The sequence below is a fragment of the Stigmatopora argus genome, chromosome 15, assembly GCF_051989625.1.
Source record: "Stigmatopora argus isolate UIUO_Sarg chromosome 15, RoL_Sarg_1.0, whole genome shotgun sequence".
Taxonomy (NCBI): domain Eukaryota; kingdom Metazoa; phylum Chordata; class Actinopteri; order Syngnathiformes; family Syngnathidae; genus Stigmatopora; species Stigmatopora argus.
In genome coordinates, this window is record NC_135401.1 from 15,163,431 (window position 1) to 15,183,412 (window position 19,982).

Below are 19,982 nucleotides of genomic sequence, written 5' to 3' on the forward strand. Positions count from 1 at the left end.
AGAGTTCTGATGGATGTGGGGAAAAAACTGTCCTTAAGCCTATTTGTCCGTGCTTTGTGGGACCTATAGCGTCTGCCAGAGGGCAGCAGCTGGAACAGATTGTGACCAGGGTGGTAAGGGTCCCCTATGATGTTCCTGGCTCTGCTGAGGTAACATGCCGCTCATCACTCTCAATTTAAAGACTGCTTTCTTTCGTTGAATAATAATGTGTTCTTAATGTTGAAAGTAAATTTCAAAATAAATTTTCACCTTCAATTGTCTTTTTTCTTACATTTCAATCCCCAGGTTTGATAAAGTTTGAGTTTCTTCCAGAGATTAATCTGAGTTAAATAAGGCTCAATGAACACCACTTCAAAATAGTATAATGTTTTTCTCTCCTGGTCATCCTTGGATTTTTCTTTTTGCTATAAAAAAGCTCATTATCCCATCGGTACCCGGACGTCCGGCTGCCATTGACGGCGGTAGACGTCCGATTCAAGATGACAGTGAGGTGGTTGATCGCTTTCAACAGTAAACTCTCTCATGATTATAATTTTGAGAGCGAGCGAATCCAGCGATGAAATGTCTGTGGCAATCGATTCGGAATCGACTGCATAGCTAGCCTCTATCGCTTTACCATTTTAGTTTCTTCATAGGGGAAGTAAGTATTATTAAGGCTGGCTAACCCACCATTCTTTTGTTTTGAATCAAATCTTAGCATTTCCAGGGTTTTTCTGAAGGAAATAAGTCTTATCAGTATTCCTGCTCGGTTAATGTTAAGTGCAAAGTGGATGGCTATTTGGATGAAACTTCTAATAAGAAAACCAGCCACTCGCATAAGTTTATTGGTTCGTATTCAACCAAATATCCCATGTTAAAGCCGTCTCCAAAAGGACTGACATGCACAACATGCAAGTGCGACTTCAGTGTGACACATGTTTGGGTTACTGATTGTTTGCAAAAACACTTTCAATGAATGTAAAAACATGATAATAACAGTTTGACTTAAATTGTTCTACGCTTATTTTTTTTTACATTTTATATCATTTTGTGAACTACTTTCGGCACAATTTCGCTATAATTCAACACTTGGTTGTTTTTGAAGTCTTGGCTGTTCTTCAAGACTGATGTGCTGACCGGATAATAAGACTATACCATTTCTTATTGCTTCGCAGATTACCTTGGAGAAAGTTCTGGGCATCACAGCCCCCGGCAACAGAGCGCTGTCATGCGACCCATGTAGTGGATTGTTAGCGTATCCTGCCGGGTGAGAGTTTTTCCCACTCTTTCACTACTGTTGTTGCATATAGTTTCTAGTGGTCGTAAATTTTTAGTGATGAATTGTAAGTTCAGCTCAAATTGCAAATTGTATTCTTTATTTACCGTATTTACTCGCATATTAGCCGCTTTTGTCGGACAAAAAAATGATGACTGAATCGAGGGTATGGCTTATATGCGCATAAAAACCTGACATGCAAAAAAACTGTAAATTGATGGCGCTGCGGCACGATCATGTCGCTTCAAAATGGCGCCGTTACGTCGGCGCGTGACATTACAACGCAAGCAAATTCGGACGATACTTTCATTTATTTCAAAATAGAGAAAAGATAAACACAAAACGCTAAACAAAATTTATTTTGACGTCTATGAATGAAATTCAAGAAAAAAACGTATGTATCTTGCATAATACGTGAAAAAAGTAGCCTTAATTTGGAAATAAAACAAAATTTCACTTTAATTGTTATAAATGTCCTATGTTTTCCGTTGTTTTCATTAAAAGGCAGGTTATATCCTTCTTTTTGTTCAGGTACCTAGGCGGACAGCTTGGGGTCCTGTAGTTGTAGTTTGAGTTGTAGTCTTTAGTAGAGAGCACCACGAACGTTTCCAGTGGCGTTTGATTCAGAGTTCATCAAAGTTGACTGGAATGTGTTCTCAAAGAAGAATGCTCTACATTGTCAATTACTTGGATTTGATATTAAAGAAGTTGAAGGATTATCTGTGTGCCTTCGTCTCACTCTCTGGCCGGAGTATCTGGGTAGATGACGTGTCCCACCGCTATCAAAGAATATCGCAACGCTAAGATAACGCGCTAATATTATTATTTTTTCGTTGTATTTCTTGTTCAAAAGTGACAACTATTGGAGTAATATGAACCATCGAAAGAATTGAGATATTTTGACATTAGAAGCAATACGGCTCCCACAACATCTTAAACTTCTGATAAGAAAATTGTAATTTCTGTAATTAGAAAGCATCAGGTTCTCTCCAAGATAAACTTATTTCTTTTTTCAAATTGAATAATTTGATATTTCATTTACAAAGACAGGCATAGGCATATTAACTTCCTTATGATGTTGACCCTAATACAGTGGTACCTCGAGATACGAGCTTAATCCGTTCCGGAACTGAGCTCGTATGACGAGATTCTCGTAACTTGAGCGGACGTTTTCCATTGAAATGAATGGAAAACAAATTAATTTGTTCCAGCCCTTTGAAAAAACACCAAAAACAGGATATTGGATTGGAAAAAATGTTTTATTTCTTCTAATTCGCCATCTATTAACAAAGTAACACATAACTAGTGGTTTAATAGTAATAAAATGTGTTTAATCTAACTAAAATTGGGCAGATTTCGCCGACGGGAGACAGAGACGTTTGGGGGTGTGGGGGGTTCGTTTTTTTCCCACGACAACGCACTCGTAAACGGATCAAACAAATTTAAATTAACTTGGATTAATATATACAGACACTCAAACATACGTTTAATGTAACTACACAAAACTGAATTCTAATTTTGTTGTAATCTTTTGTTACCTTCGTTTTTCGGGTTGGCGGTTTGCCACGCCTCCGCCCTCACGTTCGCTATCGATGGACTGTTTGCTGTTGTATTGCCTTCAAAATATTCCCAAAATGATACACACAAATGTCCTCACAATAGGATAACGCACGACCACTTGCCAACGAGAAATAGTCTTTAAGGAACGATCGCGGGACCTTTCCTAAGAAAGAATAACAGGAAATGACATAGCTGAGCTTCCCACGTAGTGATTGTGGGTAATGAAGTTTTATTCTGAGAAAGGTTGCCATTGCCTATGGGTGTTGTGTGCAGGAGTATACTTCATTACCCAGAAAGCCCTCTTTTTGCATGTGCGTTGTGCGTTTCCTAGTCCTAGGAGGAACTCGTCTGAATTATTCGTTCCGTGCTCGTAAATATTGTTATACACGAAAGATATGCAAAAAAGACCTGGCTTGGTCGCATCACGAAATTTTGACCGCATAACAGGCGAATTATTCGATCGAAATTTCCCCCGTAAGACGAGCATTTTGTATGACGAGCGGTCGTATGACGAGGTACCAATGTAATGTGCTTTTGATTCATACAGTGTCTCAGAAATGCCACTTGTGATGATTTTTCTGAAGATTTTCCCTTCAAAGTTACATTTGTACTCCCTATTAAAACCATGAATATGGAGGTGAAAGTTGGGAATTAGGAGGGCGGCTTATACGCGAGAAATTGTAAAATTCTAAAATTTTAAGGCAATTTTCCGGGTGTGGCTTATACACACGGGCGGCTTATATGTGAGTAAATACAGTAGTTTTGACTACGCTGGTTTTCCACGACGAACAAGCTGAAAAAGGTGTATGCCGCAGATGAGTTAGATAACAAATGACAGGAGTCAAGGGAATCTTGCAAGTATTGATTTTTTTTTTAATCTGCGTCATGATGATGATTTCAAACTTTTTTGGTCTAACATTTCATTTCAGATGTTTCACGATGTTTTCATCACACTCGTACACACATTCCAAAAACTATGGGCATTTATTGCGGCGCAACGCATATTAACAGTTGATTTGTTCCACGCGGGTGAACACCATCACGGGGAGTGTAATGGCAGCATTGGTGTTGGGAATGCTGGGAATGTTTCACTCTGTCCTAATTGTCCTCTCCCGCCCTGTCCGACCGGCCAATCAACTGCTGGTGGGGGAGAGGCTAAGCATGTGATATGTGGGCCAGTGGTGTCACAGAAAGGGGAGATGAAGTCACTGCTGACTTTACAGGAATTCAGTAGATTCCAATTTTATTTTCAAAACTTTTTCTGCCAATACCTGGTAAATTTATTGTTTTAACATGGAAATTACATTCCTTATCCTAATAAATGTTCATATTTATTTTATTATTATTTATCCATATTTAACACTCGACTTTTACCGTGAGAAATGTTATAATTTAACGAGGAAAATTAAACATTTTTAACCTAAAATGCCCTTTAATAGGATAAATTAAAAAAAAATTGAATTTCATGTTTCAACCTGATGGATTTCACATTTTCACATGATAAATTCTAATTGCAGATGTGTTGTTGTCCTGCTGCATCCTCGCAACAACAAACAACGTCACATCTTTAACACTTCACGGTAAACTCATCTTGAGTCACGTTTGGCACAGTTGCTATCGTAAACCACTGTAAACGTCTTTGTAGAAAGACCATCACAACTTTGGCTTTCTCACCCGATGGCAAGCATGTGGTTACGGGCGAGGTGAGTTTCTGAACATCTCACTTGTTATGTGACCGCCGATATGACTCTTGGTCCTTGCCTCATCCTCAGAGTGGTCACATGCCGGCGGTGCGTGTGTGGGAAGTGTGCAGTGGCATGCAGGTGGCGTCGCTTCAGGAACACAAATATGGTGTGGCCTGCGTGGCCTTCTCCCCCAACGTCAAGTACATCGTCAGTGTGGGCTACGAGCACGACATGACGGTGCAAGTGTGGAACTGGAAAGTAAGACATTTTGCATGGTAAAATGGTTGGACGTGAGAACCAAATTAACAAAAGATTTGAGTTCTGAGTCAAGGTTCTTCCCAGAAAAACATTTTTTCATTTACAGTAATACCATGAGATATAAGCTTAATGAGCTCATTGGCAATTTACTCGTATCTCAAATCAAGTTTACCCCTAGAAATGAACTAAATACAAATTAATCTGTTTCCACCCTCGAAAAAAAACATCAAAAACAGGATATTACAATGGAAAAACATCTTTTTATTTGTGCTAATTCACCACCTACTCAAAAAGTGACAAATACCTATCTAGTGCTTACGATGTTCAATACTAAAATGTGAGATTTTTCAGTACAGACAGACGGCAGCATTTGCCACAGAGTGTGCAGAGGAGAGAGCGAGAGAGGACAGGAGAGAGACTTGATGGACGGCAACGCGCTCATAACAAAACAAACTTTAAATTTACCTTAAATGAACTTCGATAACGATACATACACACTTAAATAAGTGTAACTTTGTTGTGCTATAACCGAGGCAAAGGTGTTAATGTATTACACCGTGGCTTTTGAGTTGGAACTTGCTACTTCTCCATGCCTCAGAACCAAGTGGATCCGAGTTCACTTTTTAAAATTTTCTAACTCGCCACGACTCCCTTTAAAGCAGGGGTCTCAAACTTGCGGCCCGCGGGCCAACTGCGGCCCGCGGGACGATAATTTGCGGCCCCCGTCTTAATATGAAATATAGATTTTTTTTTTATTTATTTATTTTTTTTTTATTTATTTTTTTTTTTTTTTTATTTTTTATTTTTTTTACCCCTTTCCCCATGATGGCGCCGTTTAAGTGGCAGCCAGTGGCAGTAGCTCTGTCCACTCATGTTTTTCTTGTTTTACATGAAAAATTAGAGGGAACATTGACATGCACCTGCTTGTGGCAGGTGTGATACTGGTGTGCCGATAGCGAGCAATGATGATGTCGTGACCGGATGATTCGCCTAAAGACGTTTCGCCGACTGACGTTTGACAGACGGACTCGTACTAGTATTTTAGTATTTGTTAGTTTAATGATTAAATACAAATACTAGTATTTGTATTTAATCATTAAACGCTGTTTTCAGCTGGATTTAACCGAATTTGAGAGCATTTTGAGCCGTTTGGCAAATGGACGTCTATAGACGTTTTTTTGCCTCCATCGTGATATCATCCAGTATTTGTATTTAATCATTAAATGCTGTTTTAGGATGGATTTGACCCGATTGCTGTCATTTTACGGCTCGGTTCTGCTACATCTGCCTGCCCAAGAGTGCTTATTCCCGGACTGCCATTGATGGTAGACGAACATTGATTTTTACTATAATTTGGAAAACACCGGCGGCGGGCCGGATTAAAAATCCTAACGGGCCGTATATGGCCCGCGGGCCGAGGTTGAAAAACTTGTACACACACGATCCGGCGGGGCGAGCGTTCGAATCCCGTTTCGGCGAAACCTCCGTTCGGCCGAATGAACGTTCGGTGGAACGTCCATTCGGCGACCTGCCCGTCTGTCAAACGTCCGTCGGCGAAACGTCTTTAAGCGAATCATCCGAGTACCGATGATGTCGCTCACACTGGTACTCAGTGCGCTCAGGGAGGTTGTCTTTCTGCTCAGACCAACAAAAAATTAGAGGGAACTTTGGTTCGGAGCTGAATGAACCAATCACGGTGAGGTATACGGCTCTGGAGGGCGGGACATCGGCCGGGCTGTCCAGTGCCTTGCTCACTCACTCATTCATTCCTCCAATCAGCTGGGCGGAGGAGAAGCCGTGAGGCCGATCACTCCGCTCGGCGCGCACACTCCTCCACTGCTCTCAGCATAGAACTGAATGAGGCGCTATGATCCGTGATCCAGCCTGTGTCAGTGTCTGTAGCCATTTCCGCGATTGAAACGGAGAGCGAAAGTGCACATGCGCCACAAACCCGCGCGACTGAATGTGAAAGATCAACCCGAGACTCATTCCAAGTGGAAAAACATATTACAGAGCCCCAGAGATGTCTCTTTCAAAGCCTGCCGTGAAGAGAAAGGTCGGTGATGAGCACAGACAGTTTCAAGAAAAGTGGGGAGTGCAATATTTCTTTGTTGAACACAGGGGCACCCCGACGTGTCTCATTTACACTGAAAAAGTTGCGGTGCACAAGGAATACAATTTGAAACGTAATTGTACTATGAGACATGCTGAGGAGTACGAAAAATACCAGGGAGATGAGAGAGCCAACCAGGTTGCCAGTCTTAAAACACGTCTTCTGAGGCAACAGGATCTCTTCAAGAAGGCTACCAAAGACAGTAATGCAGCAGTCAAAGCTAGCTACGCCGTTTGTGAGTTGATTGATCCTGTGCTAAGTGATCCCAAATGGCTCATGGACTTGGCTTTTCTTGTTGATATCACACATGAGCTTAATGTACTGAACAAGAAGCTACAAGGCCAGGGGCAACTTGTCAGTGCTGCCTATGACAACGTGAGAGCATTCTGCACTAAACTTGTGTTATGGAAAGCCCAGCTCTCTCAGACAAACCTTTGCCATTTCCCAGCATGCAAGGCTCTCGTGGATGCAGGCACACCATTCAGTGGTGAGAAGTATGTTGAGGCCATTTCGAAGCTACAGGAGGAATTTGATCACAGATTTGCAGACTTCAAGACACACAAAGCCACATTTCAAATTTTTGCGGACCCCTTCTCCTTTGATGTGCAAGATGCCCCTCCTGAGCTTCAAATGGAGCTCATTGACCTGCAGTGCAACTCTGCACTCAAAGCCAAGTTCAGGGAGGTGAGTGGAGAAGCAGACAAGCTTGGGCAATTTTTGAGAGAGTTGACCCCCAGCTTCCCTGAACTTTCCCGAAGGTTCAAGCGGACCATGTGCCTTTTTGGGTGCACATACTTGTGTGAGAAGCTCTTCTCCACCTTGAACTTCAATAAGTCCAAGTACAGGTCCAGACTTACTGATGAGCATCTTCAAGCTCTACTGAGGGTCTCCACTGCTTCCTCCCTCAAGCCAAATGTGACTATGTGAGAAGAAGCGCTGCCAGGTCTCTAGCAGCAAGGAGTAGGCAAAAGAAGCCGTGTTCAGAATATTTCATGTTCAATGTTCCATTCAAGTTCAGAAAGTTAAAGGTTAAAGAGCTGTTAATACAGACATTTGAAACGGAATAAAAATAATTCATTTTCTCTACTTAGCCAGCCAGTGTATATCTACTGTATGCTCATTAGTATTATTTGGTTTTATATTACTGATTGATTTATTTTTTATTCATCTTTAAGTTAATTTATTTAATTCATTATTTTTTGTTAAAAAATAAAGATATTTGATAACGTTGGAAAGTTTTATCAGTGCTTTTCTTGTGGAAATCCTGATGCGGCCCAGTCTCACCCAGACTCGGCCTCTAGCGGCCCCCAGGTAAATTGAGTTCGAGACCCCTGCTTTAAAGAGTTCCACTGCTGTCTTTTTCAGATGCTTGTTTTGCTTTCAAGTTCATGTAGATTCCGCTGGCTTTTTCGTAGATTATCTACTCTGTCACGGTATCTCCTGCTAACTGTTTATCTTTTAACCATATTAAACGAAGGCTCTCCATCTCGTGATGAATGTCACTGCGGAGCTTGGAAATGATGGTTAGCTCTTCATTGCACTGGCTTGCTCTGGACCTATTGTTTTTACCTTAATTTTGCACCGATTAATGCAAAAAAATGCAACCTGTAGATATCTTCACGCGAGGGAGATGTGGCGAGAAAGACAGCGATGCCATTCTCATAAGCCGCCTCTCGCATACTCAGCCACTTGGCGGCCGCATATGCTCGTATCTCAAATTTGCCTCATCTCAAGGCAAAAATTTGTTCTGAATTTCCCTCGTATCTTAAATTTCTTGTATTATGTAGAACAGGTAACCATGAAATATATGCCATAGACTGGCCACTTCATCCAGCTCTTCCGGGAGGATTTCAAGACGTCCCCCGGCCAGCCAGGAGACATATTCTCCCCGGCGTGTCCTGGGTCGGCCCCTTGGCCTCTCCCGGTCAGATGTGCCTGGAACTCATTACCAGGGAGGAATCCTAATCAGATGCCCTGGCCAACTCATCTGGCTCCTCTCGATGTGGAAGAGCAGCGGATCTACCCTATATAACTCTCTCTGTAAGCTCTCCTGTATAACTCAGCTTCTCACCCGATCTATAAGGGTGAGTCCGGACATCCTGCGATGAACTAATTTTAGCCGCTTGTATCCGGGATCCTGTTCTTTCGGTCACAAAGCTCGTGACTATAGATGAGGGTAGGAATGTAGATCCACTGGTAAATACGTATAGAGCTTCGCGTGTCGGCTCAGCTCCTTCTTTACCTTGACAGACCGATGTAGAATCCGCATCACTGCAGACGCCTGTCGATCTCCCGCTCCATTTTTCCCCTCACTCGTGAACAAGAACCAAAGATACTTGAACTCCTCCACTTGGGGAAGGACCTCATCCCTGACCGTGCTTGCTAGGGCATGCCGCCTATTTCCGGCTGAGGACCATGGTCTCAGATTTGTAAGTGCTGATTTTCATCCCGGCCACTTCTCACTCGGTTGCGAATCCTTTCAGTGAGAGTTAGAGATCATGGCATGATAAAGCCAACTGAACTACATCAAGCAAAAATCAGGGATGCAATACTGAGGCCAGCAAATTGGACCCCCTCAACGCCACGGCTGCGTCTAGATATTCTATCTAGTCCAACCCTCACTGGAAACAGATCCAATTTACTGCTGGCTAGGTGTACCAGACTCTGACACCGGTCATACAAGGACCAGATCCCACGTATCAGCTATTCCGGTACCCCATACTGGAGCACCCCCCACAAGACTCCTTTGGGGGACACGGTTGAACGCCTTCTCCAGAACGCCTTATCCAACTCCACAAAGCACACTTAGACTGATTAGGCAAATGCCCATGACCCCTGAGAACCAATGTTCCCTCTAAGCTGCGCGTGCGCACTACTCTCGTCTTCTCTGCGCACAGCAAATCATATGGAACGCACAAAATAAAATCCCAATTTTTTTATTTTTTATTTTTTTTTTAGCTGTGAGGCCGACGTGCGAACCACTCATCCGCCGGGCCGCCCATTCATAGATATTAATCATTACATTTTATTATTACTAAATCATTTATGTGTAGTAGACATGCACCTGCTTATGGCAGGTGTGATACTGGTGTGTGCCCAGAGCGAGCAATGATGATGTTGCTCATACCGGTACTCAGTGTGCTCAGGGAGGTTGTCTTTCTGCCCAGACAAACAAAAAATTAGAGGGAACATTGCTGAGAACCCTGCTGAAGGAATAGAGCTGATTCACTGTTCCACGGCTAGGACAAAAATCACACTGCTCCTCCTGAATCCGCGATTCGATCTCCCGGTGGACCCTCCGTTCCAGTATCCCTGAATAAACCTTCCCCGGGAGGCTGAGGAGTGATTCTCCATATAACCGGAACCCACCCTCCAGTCTCCTTTTTTAAAAAGAGGAACCACCACCATGGTCTGCCAATCCAGAGGCACTGTTCCCGATGTCAATGTGATGTTGTGTCAACCAAGAAAACTCCACGACATCCATAACCTTTAGAAACTCCGGAAGGATCTTATCAAACCCTGTGACCTTGTCACCGAGGAGCTCACCTCAGTGACTTCAACCCCAGACCTATAAATATAAAATTGGAAAGCATGAAATAGAGTATTATTTATTTAAAAAAAATATCTTTGGACAAAAAAAACTAATTGAAAAAATAAATATCAGATTTTTTGGATTAAAAATGTTTTACTTATTTATTTTTAAAAAGGGGAAAAATAATAATTTTCATTCGAATTTTTATAAAGAAGGATGCACTCCTTCGATAAGATAATAGTCCAGGGGGACATTACTAGTCCCTGGACAAGCGATGTCTCAACAAATGGTACAGTGGTACCTCGACATACGAGTGCCCCGACATACGAGCAATTTGAGATACGAGTAAAATTTTTAGCAAATATTTATCTTGAGATACGAGACAAATTTTGATATACGAGCAGACAGCGGACGCGAGAGGCTGCTCATAAGAACATCATGGGCACTGTCTCTCCCCACACTTCCCTCGTGTAATGTCTCTGTGGTCGCAAATCCCTCGTGTTATGTCTCTGCGAGCACAGTATTTTTTTCCCGTTAGTCAGTGCGAATGGCGTATATACTACTTCTCGTTGGCAAGTGGTCGTGCGTTATCCTATTGTGAGGACATTGTGTGCATCATTTTGGGAATAGTTTGAAGGAAATACAAAAGCAAGAAGAAATGTATCACAATTTAAATCCAAAATTAGAATTAAGTTTAGTGTACGATTAGATTAAACTTATTTTTGAATGTGTCTGCATCGTAATCCAAGTTCATTTAAATTTGTTTATGTTATGTTACAAGCTCGTTGCCATGCAGTCAGGGTGGAGGCGGGGCAAATGAAGCCAAGACGGGAGAAGAAAGGTATCAAAATTTAAAACAAAATTAGCATTAAGTTTAGTGTAAGGTTAGATTAAATTTATTTTTGTGTGTCTGCATCGTAATCCAAGTTCATTTAAATTTGTTTATGTTATGTTACGAGCGCGTTGCCATGCAGTCAGGGTGGAGGCGGGGCAAATGAAGCCAAGCCGGAAGAAGAAAGGTATCAAAATTTAAAACAAAATTAGAATTAAGTTTAGTGTAAGGTTAAATTAAATTTATTTTTGAGTGTCTGCATCGTAATCCAAGTTCATTTAAATTTGTTTATGTTATGTTACGAGTGTGTTGCCGTGCAAAAAGTCCCCCCCCCCCCTCTCTCTGTCCGTCTCTCTCTCTCCCCCTGCGAAATCTGTATAATTTTAGTACTATTAAACACATTTTAGTAATATTAAACCACTAGTTATTTGTTACTTTGTCAATAGATCGAATTAGAACAAATAAAAATGTTTTTCCAACAAATATCCTGTTTTGGGTGTTTTGTCAGAGGGTTGGAACAAACTAATTTGTTTTTAGTTCATTTCTATAGGAAACGTTCATTTGAGTTACGAGAATATCGACGTACAAGCTCAATCCCGGAACGCATTAAGCTCGTATCTCGAGGTACCTCTGTATTAGAATGTCGCTGTAGCCTTTGTTATGTTGACTGTGTAGAAAGGTGTAGTGGTGGCAGCCAACAAAGTGTCGAGTAAAGTTACGGCTGTATCCTTCTCGCACGACTCGTCCTATTTCGTGACTGCGGGGAACCGCCACGTCAAGTTCTGGTACATGGATCACAGCAGGACCTCCAAGGTGAGCACCAGCCAGGGAAAATTAAAGCAGACGTCAGCATGCCTGCTTGACTGACCATTTCTGCAAAGGTGAGCACTGCTGTGCCGTTGCTGGGGCGTTCCGCACTGCTGGGAGAACTCAAGAACAACTTCTTCTGTGATGTGGCGTGTGGGCGAGGAAAACAGGCATCTGCCACCTTCTGTATCAGCACATCAGGCTTCCTGGTGCAGCTGGACCAGCGGCGCATGCTCCATAAGTGGGTGGAGCTACATGTGAGTATGTATTTGCTTGGACATGGGATTAGTGTGCTAATGTGCTAATCACAAGTCTTTCGGTTTCATGGGCAGATAATTGACTCTGCCTCCAAGTCCGGTCATCCAGCATAACATGTTTGCCATACATGGCATTTTTAGTGATTTGTCTCCAATATTGATAGTGAAGAATCAGGATAGTAAGGATGGCAATAGACGTCCAATCCATTTAGACTACTAGGAGGACCTCGGAGCGAATGATCAGTCATTGAATAATTTGAATCATTTAAATCACAATAGTTCCTGTCATATTACCGTATTTACTCGCATATAAGCCGCTTTTGTCAGAGAAAAAAATGACGACTGAATCGAGGGTATGGCTTATATGCGCATAAAAACACGACATGCACGATACGGCAAGTTGACGCCGCCATGACACGATGACGTCAGGACGCAATGGCGCCATGACGTCATGACACAATGTCGTCGTGACTTCATGATGCAAGCGAATGCGGCCGATACGGTAATTTATTTCAAAATAGAGAAAAGATAAATAGATAAAATACTAAACAAAATTTATTTGACGTCAATGAATGAAATTCAAGAAAAAATCGTACGTATCTTGTATAAAACGTTAGAAAAAAGCCTATCTTCGGGCCAGAGGCGGGGGACACCCTGAAGCCGTGGCCATTCAATTACAGGGTACAAGGAAACTGAAAACCTTTCACCCTCACACTCAAGGGCAATTTAGAGTTTCCAATCAGCCTACCATGCTTGTTTTTGGAATATGGGAGGAAATCGTAGACTGACGCACTAACCACTCATCCACTGTAAATATAGTACAGTCGTACCTCTACTTACAAAATTAATTGGTTCCAGAACTTTTTTCATAACTTGAAAATTTCGTAAGTACTTTATATGTAAATTCTCTAATTCGTTCCACGGTCCTCACACAACTACCAACTAAACCCTTTAAAATTGGTCAGTGTGCCAATTTTGTATGAAATATGTGAGGAAACAAAAGGAGAGAAAATTATAAGGAAATGTCTTAAAATATATAAAGCATAAGAAAATGTGCCCTGTGCCGCTGAAATCCTTCCCTCCGCAGCCGTTACACTGGGAGACGTAATACCCGTGTTTGACTGCCAGATGGCGGCAAGAGCCCGTTCTATCAGGGCCGAAAAATAGGTGTTTTTCCACGAAGTCAGAAAGTTCGTTTCTCCCCCGTTTTTTTCTGATTTGTGCTGTTGCAATGGTGGCTGCTTCCTCCTCCGCTGCCTTCTCGTTGAATTCCTCGTGTATTGCCGAGCGTTGCATTTACTGAAGATCTGTTTTGGTGCACATCGACCTACTAACTCGTCAATGTCCCTGTTAATGACCGCACAGGCCATCCCCTGCCCCCGCGACGCAATTTCACCCACCAATGGCTGCGGTTCAGGTCGTGACACTTGGCCACGGCTTTCCTCAGCATAAATACGTTTAAGCAGACAATGGGTTAAACTTTAACCCAGGGTTGGGCAATCTTTTCGGCCCGGGGGCCACATTGACTTTAAAAATTTGACAGGCGGGCCGGGTCAGCACAAGATACGATACAGACGCTCCCCTACTTACGAACGAGTTAGGTTCCGAGCGATTGTTCATAAGTTGAATTTGTTCGTAAGTTGATTCAGTGCTATATTTTGTATTATAATATTGGATTGGATAACTTTATTCATCCCGTATTCGGGAAATTTCGTTGTCACAGTAGCAAGAGGGTGAGGATGCAGGAATAGGAAAGGCATTTTAGACATAAATAGATAGGTAGAAAGTAAGTTAATAAATAAATACATGAATAAATATATAAATAAATAAGCATGTTGCTCAGCACATATATACATACATACACATAAATGTACATGCATGCATACGGTAGGTCTTAACACTCAGCCATTTTTTTGTTAAAGAGCCTGACAGCTGATGGGAGGAAGGATCTGCGGAAGCGCTCCTTCCTGCAATGAGGGTCCCGCAGTCTATTGCTAAAGGAGCTTCGGAGGGACTCCACAGACTCATGCAGGGGGTGGGAGGTGCTGTCCATGATGGACATCATCCTGGTCAGCATTCTCCGCTCTCCCACTTCCTCTACAGCAGGGGTCTCGAACTCAATTTACCTGGGGGCCGCTAGAGGCCGAGTCTGGGTGAGACTGGGCCGCATCAGGATTTCCACAAGAAAAGCACTGATAAAACATTCCAACGTTATCAAATATCTTTATTTTTTAACAAAAAATAATGAATTAAATAAATTAATTTAAAGATGAATAAAAAATAAATCAATCAGTAATACAAAACCAAATAATACTAATGAGCATACAGTAGATATACACTGGCTGGCTAAGTAGAGAAAATGAATTATTTTTATTCCGTTTCAAATGTCTGTATTAACAGCTCTTTAACCTTTAACTTTCTGAACTTGAATGGAACATTGAACATGAAATATTCTGAACACGGCTTCTCTTGCCTACTCCTTGCTGCTAGAGACCTGGCAGCGCTTCTTCTCACATAGTCACATTTGGCTTGAGGGAGGAAGCAGTGGAGACCCTCAGTAGAGCTTGAAGATGCTCATCAGTAAGTCTGGACCTGTACTTGGACTTATTGAAGTTCAAGGTGGAGAAGAGCTTCTCACACAAGTATGTGCTCCCAAAAAGGCACATGGTCCGCTTGAACCTTCGGGAAAGTTCAGGGAAGCTGGGGGTAAACTCTCTCAAAAATTGCCCAAGCTTGTCTGCTTCTCCACTCACCTCCCTGAACTTGGCTTTGAGTGCAGAGTTGCACTGCAGGTCAATGAGCTCCATTTGAAGCTCAGGAGGGGCATCTTGCACATCAAAGGAGAAGGGGTCCGCAAAAATTTGAAATGTGGCTTTGTGTGTCTTGAAGTCTGCAAATCTGTGATCAAATTCCTCCTGTAGCTTCGAAATGGCCTCAACATACTTCTCACCACTGAATGGTGTGCCTGCATCCACGAGAGCCTTGCATGCTGGGAAATGGCAAAGGTTTGTCTAAGAGAGCTGGGCTTTCCATAACACAAGTTTAGTGCAGAATGCTCTCACGTTGTCATAGGCAGCACTGACAAGTTGCCCCTGGCCTTGTAGCTTCTTGTTCAGTACATTAAGCTCATGTGTGATATCAACAAGAAAAGCCAAGTCCATGAGCCATTTGGGATCACTTAGCACAGGATCAATCAACTCACAAACGGCGTAGCTAGCTTTGACTGCTGCATTACTGTCTTTGGTAGCCTTCTTGAAGAGATCCTGTTGCCTCATAAGACGTGTTTTAAGACTGGCAACCTGGTTGGCTCTCTCATCTCCCTGGTATTTTTCGTACCCCTCAGCATGTCTCGTAGTACAATTACGTTTCAAATTGTATTCCTTGTGCACCGCAACTTTTTCAGTGTAAATGAGACACGTCGGGGTGCCCCTGTGTTCAACAAAGAAATATTGCACTCCCCACTTTTCTTGAAACTGTCTGTGCTCATCACCGACCTTTCTCTTCACGGCAGGCTTTGAAAGAGACATCTCTGGGGCTCTGTAATATGTTTTTCCACTTGGAATGAGTCTCGGGTTGATCTTTCACATTCAGTCGCGCGGGTTTGTGGCGCATGTGCACTTTAGCTCTCCGCTTCAATCGCGGAGATGGCTACAGACACTGACACAGGCTGGATCACGGATCATAGCGCCTCATTCAGTTCTATGCTGAGAGCAGCGGAGGAGTGTGCGCGCCGAGCGGAGTGATCGGCCTCACGGCTTCTCCTCCGCCCAGCTGATTGGAGGAATGAATGAGTGAGTGAGCGAGGCTCTGGACAGCCCGGCCGATGTCCCGCCCTCCAGAGCCGTATACCTCACCGTGATTGGTTCATTCAGCTCCGAACCAAAGTTCCCTCTAATTTTTTGTTGGTCTGAGCAGAAAGACAACCTCCCTGAGCGCACTGAGTACCAGTGTGAGCAACATCATCGGTACTCGGATGATTCGCCTAAAGACGTTTCGCCGACGGACGTTTGACAGACGGGCAGGTCGCCGAATGGACATTCCACCGAACGTCCATTCGGCCGAACGGAGGTTTCGCCGAAACGGGATTCGAACGCTCGCCCCGCCGGATCGTGTGTGTACAAGTTTTTCAACCTCGGCCCGCGGGCCATATACGGCCCGTTAGGATTTTTAATCCGGCCCGCCGCCGGTGTTGTCCAAATTATAGTAAAAATCAATGTTCGTCTACCATCAATGGCAGTCCGGGAATAAGCACTCTTGGGCAGGCAGATGTAGCAGAACCGAGCCGTAAAATGACAGCAATCGGGTCAAATCCATCCTAAAACAGCATTTAATGATTAAATACAAATACTGGATGATATCGCGATGGAGGCAAAAAAACGTCTATAGACGTCCATTCGCCAAACGGCTCAAAATGCTCTCAAATTCGGTCAAATCCAGCTGAAAACAGCGTTTAATGATGAAATACAAATACTAGTATTTGTATTTCATCATTAAACTAACAAATACTAGTACGACCTGTCCGTCTGTCAAACGTCCGTCGGCGAAACGTCTTTAGGCGAATCATCCGGTCACGACATCATCATTGCTCGCTATCGGCACACCAGTATCACACCTGCCACAAGCAGGTGCATGTCAATGTTCCCTCTAATTTTTCATGTAAAACATGCTGTAAAACAAGAAAAACATGAGTGGACAGAGCTACTGCCACTGGCTGCCACTTAAACGGCGCCATCATGGGGAAAGGGGTAAAAAAAAATTAAAAAAAAAAAAAAAAATTAAAAAAAAAAAAATCGATCTTTCATATTAAGACGGGGGCCGCAAATTATCGTCCCGAGGGCCGCAGTTGGCCCGCGGGCCGCAAGTTTGAGACCCCTGCTCTACAGAGTCCAGAGGACAGCCCAGAACAGAGCTGGCCCTCCTGACCAGCTTATTCAGCCTGTTCCTGTCCCTCTCTGTGCCCCCGCATCCCCAACAGAGCACTGCATAAAACACTGTAGATGCCACCATAGTGTCGTAGAAAGTCCTCAGCAGTGTCCTGCACACTCCAAAGGACCGTAGACTCCTCAGTAGGTAGAGGCGGCTCTGGCCCCTTTTGTACAGGGCATCTATGTTTGTGGACCAACCTAGTTTGTTGTTGAGGTGAACACCCAGGTACTTAAAATTATCCACGATTTCAATGTCTGTACCCTGGATGTTCACCTGAGTTGTCTGTTGAGGATTCCTCCGAAAATCGATGACAATTTCCTTTGTCTTACTGGTGTTGATGTAGAGGTGGTTTTGCCTACACCAGTCAACAAAGGCTGTGATGACTCCCCTGTACTACAGGTTGTTCCCGTCCGTCACTCGTCCAACAATAGCGGTGTCGTCAGAGAACTTCTGGAGGTGGCAGGTGTCTGTATTATGTTTGAGGACTATATAAGTATATTGAAGGTTTATATAAGGGCATTTGTATGTTTAAGGCTTGTATAAGTAACCTGCATTGGTTTGTACGGAAAAAAACATTTAACGAACGATCGTCTAACGATTCAAGTTGTATGCCCATGCAACGCTCACCATTTTCTCACCCGCATCAAGCTTCTTTATTATTGCCACTTTCGTTTCAAATGAAATGGCTTGCCTCTTCCTTGCACTACCACCCTCACTAGAAGCCTTTCGCTTTTCACCAACCATATTGAATAATGGATGCACGAGATATTTAATGATAAAAATGTTCTTTGCGCACTGGAGATACGTTCACGCACTTACGCACTGCAACGAACTGGGCAGAGGAAGGTGGATGATGGGTGAGCTGAGCTCTCACAGCGCCAGGCGTCGGTATTAGCGGCGGAAAGAAGCACTACAAGAAGTAGCCGAAAGAAGCCAGGCTCACAGAACAAAGAAAGTTGTAAAAACATTAAAGTATAATGTATAAAGTACAAAGTAAAGTAAAGAGAAATGTATTAAGAAATATTAAAATGTAATTTAAAAAAAGATAGAAGGGCTGTAAAACATGAAAAACATAAGAATATACAGAGCTACTGTCACTGGCTTCCGCGTGACGGCACCATCTTGGAAAAAAAAGGGGGAAAAAAAACAAAACAAAAAACCTATGCGCAGACATGTTCGTATGTACCGTTGTTCGTAACTCGAATGTTCGTAAGTAGGGGAGCGTCTGTACATATAAAAACTGCATCCGTTAACAGTACATATGAAACCTAAACAGAAAAAAGGACTAAAGTATGAACATACTCATCACTCATCTGGGATTTATGGGGTGCTTTCTTGGTTTTCATCAGACTAAAGGTCTGTTCACACACATGTAGAGCCAAATAACACCAGAATCCTCTGTGCCATCTTCTGGATGTTTGGAAATTTGGCTGCACTTAATGAAGCCTAAAACTCCAAGAGTTTCAGGGAGTTGAACTTGTCACATTGGAGATCAATCCGTTCCAACTGCAACTCCTGTGGAACCGTTTTCGGGTCTTGTGAGAAAGGAAATGACACCAGCTGTCAATTTTTCCAAAATCACAAAACCGACGGCAGAATTGCTCATGCAGGTCATCCAATGATTTCCTGTATTTTGACCGCAAAAAAAAAAAAATATATATATATATATAATAATTTAGACAACGTCGGCGGGCCGGATTAAAAGGCCTAACGGGCTGTATATGGCCCGCGGGCCGTAGTTTGCCCATGTCTGCGGGTAAAGAAAGGGTTGTTGTGAGACAGCCAATGAGAGCCCAGTATATGGTGGAGTGAGCTTCTAAAGCGAGAATCATTGCATCTGCGACAATATTTTCAAAATAAAATAACGGATAAGGATTGCATGTACTTTTGGGGGGCTTTCTCGTAACAGTCATTTGCAGATAAAAAGCTTTCGTAACCTGGAAATTTCACACCTAGAAGCATTCGTAAGTAGAGGTATGAATGACTGTATGTGATAATATTGTCAATTTTCTCTTCTTTTTCTCTATAACCATCTAATCACCAATATTAAGGCATTTTTAATAAACAAGAACAATATTACTGTATTTTCTCACATATAAGCCACTTCCGTGTATAAGCTGTACCCTTAAAATTGCCTTAAAATTGTTGAATTTTACTATTTCTCTTGAATAAGACTCCTCCTGATTCACAATTTTCACCTCCATATTCATGGTTTTAATAGGGAGTACAAGTGTGTTACTTTGAGGGAAAATCTTAAGAAAAATCATCACATTTGTGAGATACTGTATGAATCCAAAGGTTTGTCTGCTGGATTGCACATTATCTGTGTCAATATCATAAGGAAGTTAATATGCCTGTCTTTGTAAATGCAAAATATCATACAAAGCGAAATTTTGTTTTATTTCATATTCACAAATGTACAATCATTTCCTTTCTGTGTTTCAAAAGGTGTTACCTGCACGTAGAAAAATTCAAAATGGTAGGCTTTTGTTGTTGTTGATGATGACGACAGGGCCTATGTCCGATTATTTTTATTAACTTGACCAGTACAACCAGGAAGTCTGTCCGTGGCGGTCTAGTGTTCACCAAGTCTCTGGGTGCAATAATAGCATGAGATACACATTATGCACGTATCAAGGTTGATATTTTAATGATCAACCGCAAGACCTTAGATCAACATTAACAACTATTGGGATGTGATGACATAGCAAACACTACGAATACATCTATCATGGCTCCTCGTGTCTGGCCAGTCAG

The 19,982-nt window shown here is 42.6% G+C and overlaps 1 protein-coding gene across 2 annotated transcripts in view; it reads left to right on the plus strand.

Annotated features, from left to right (window-relative positions):
* The window catches only part of mapkbp1 (mitogen-activated protein kinase binding protein 1), a 96,935-nt gene that overhangs the window by 11,821 nt on the left and 65,132 nt on the right, over positions 1 to 19,982 (plus strand). For both annotated transcript variants that reach the window (XR_013305115.1, XM_077620609.1), the window contains exons 2-7: positions 1,155 to 1,246; positions 4,333 to 4,395; positions 4,461 to 4,518; positions 4,588 to 4,758; positions 11,911 to 12,048; positions 12,117 to 12,299. Coding sequence is in view for 1 of the 2 variants with exons in the window: in XM_077620609.1 (XP_077476735.1) it covers positions 1,155 to 1,246; positions 4,333 to 4,395; positions 4,461 to 4,518; positions 4,588 to 4,758; positions 11,911 to 12,048; positions 12,117 to 12,299 (705 nt within the window). In the remaining variant the exon portion in view is untranslated. The remainder of the gene's footprint in view (positions 1 to 1,154; positions 1,247 to 4,332; positions 4,396 to 4,460; positions 4,519 to 4,587; positions 4,759 to 11,910; positions 12,049 to 12,116; positions 12,300 to 19,982) is intronic.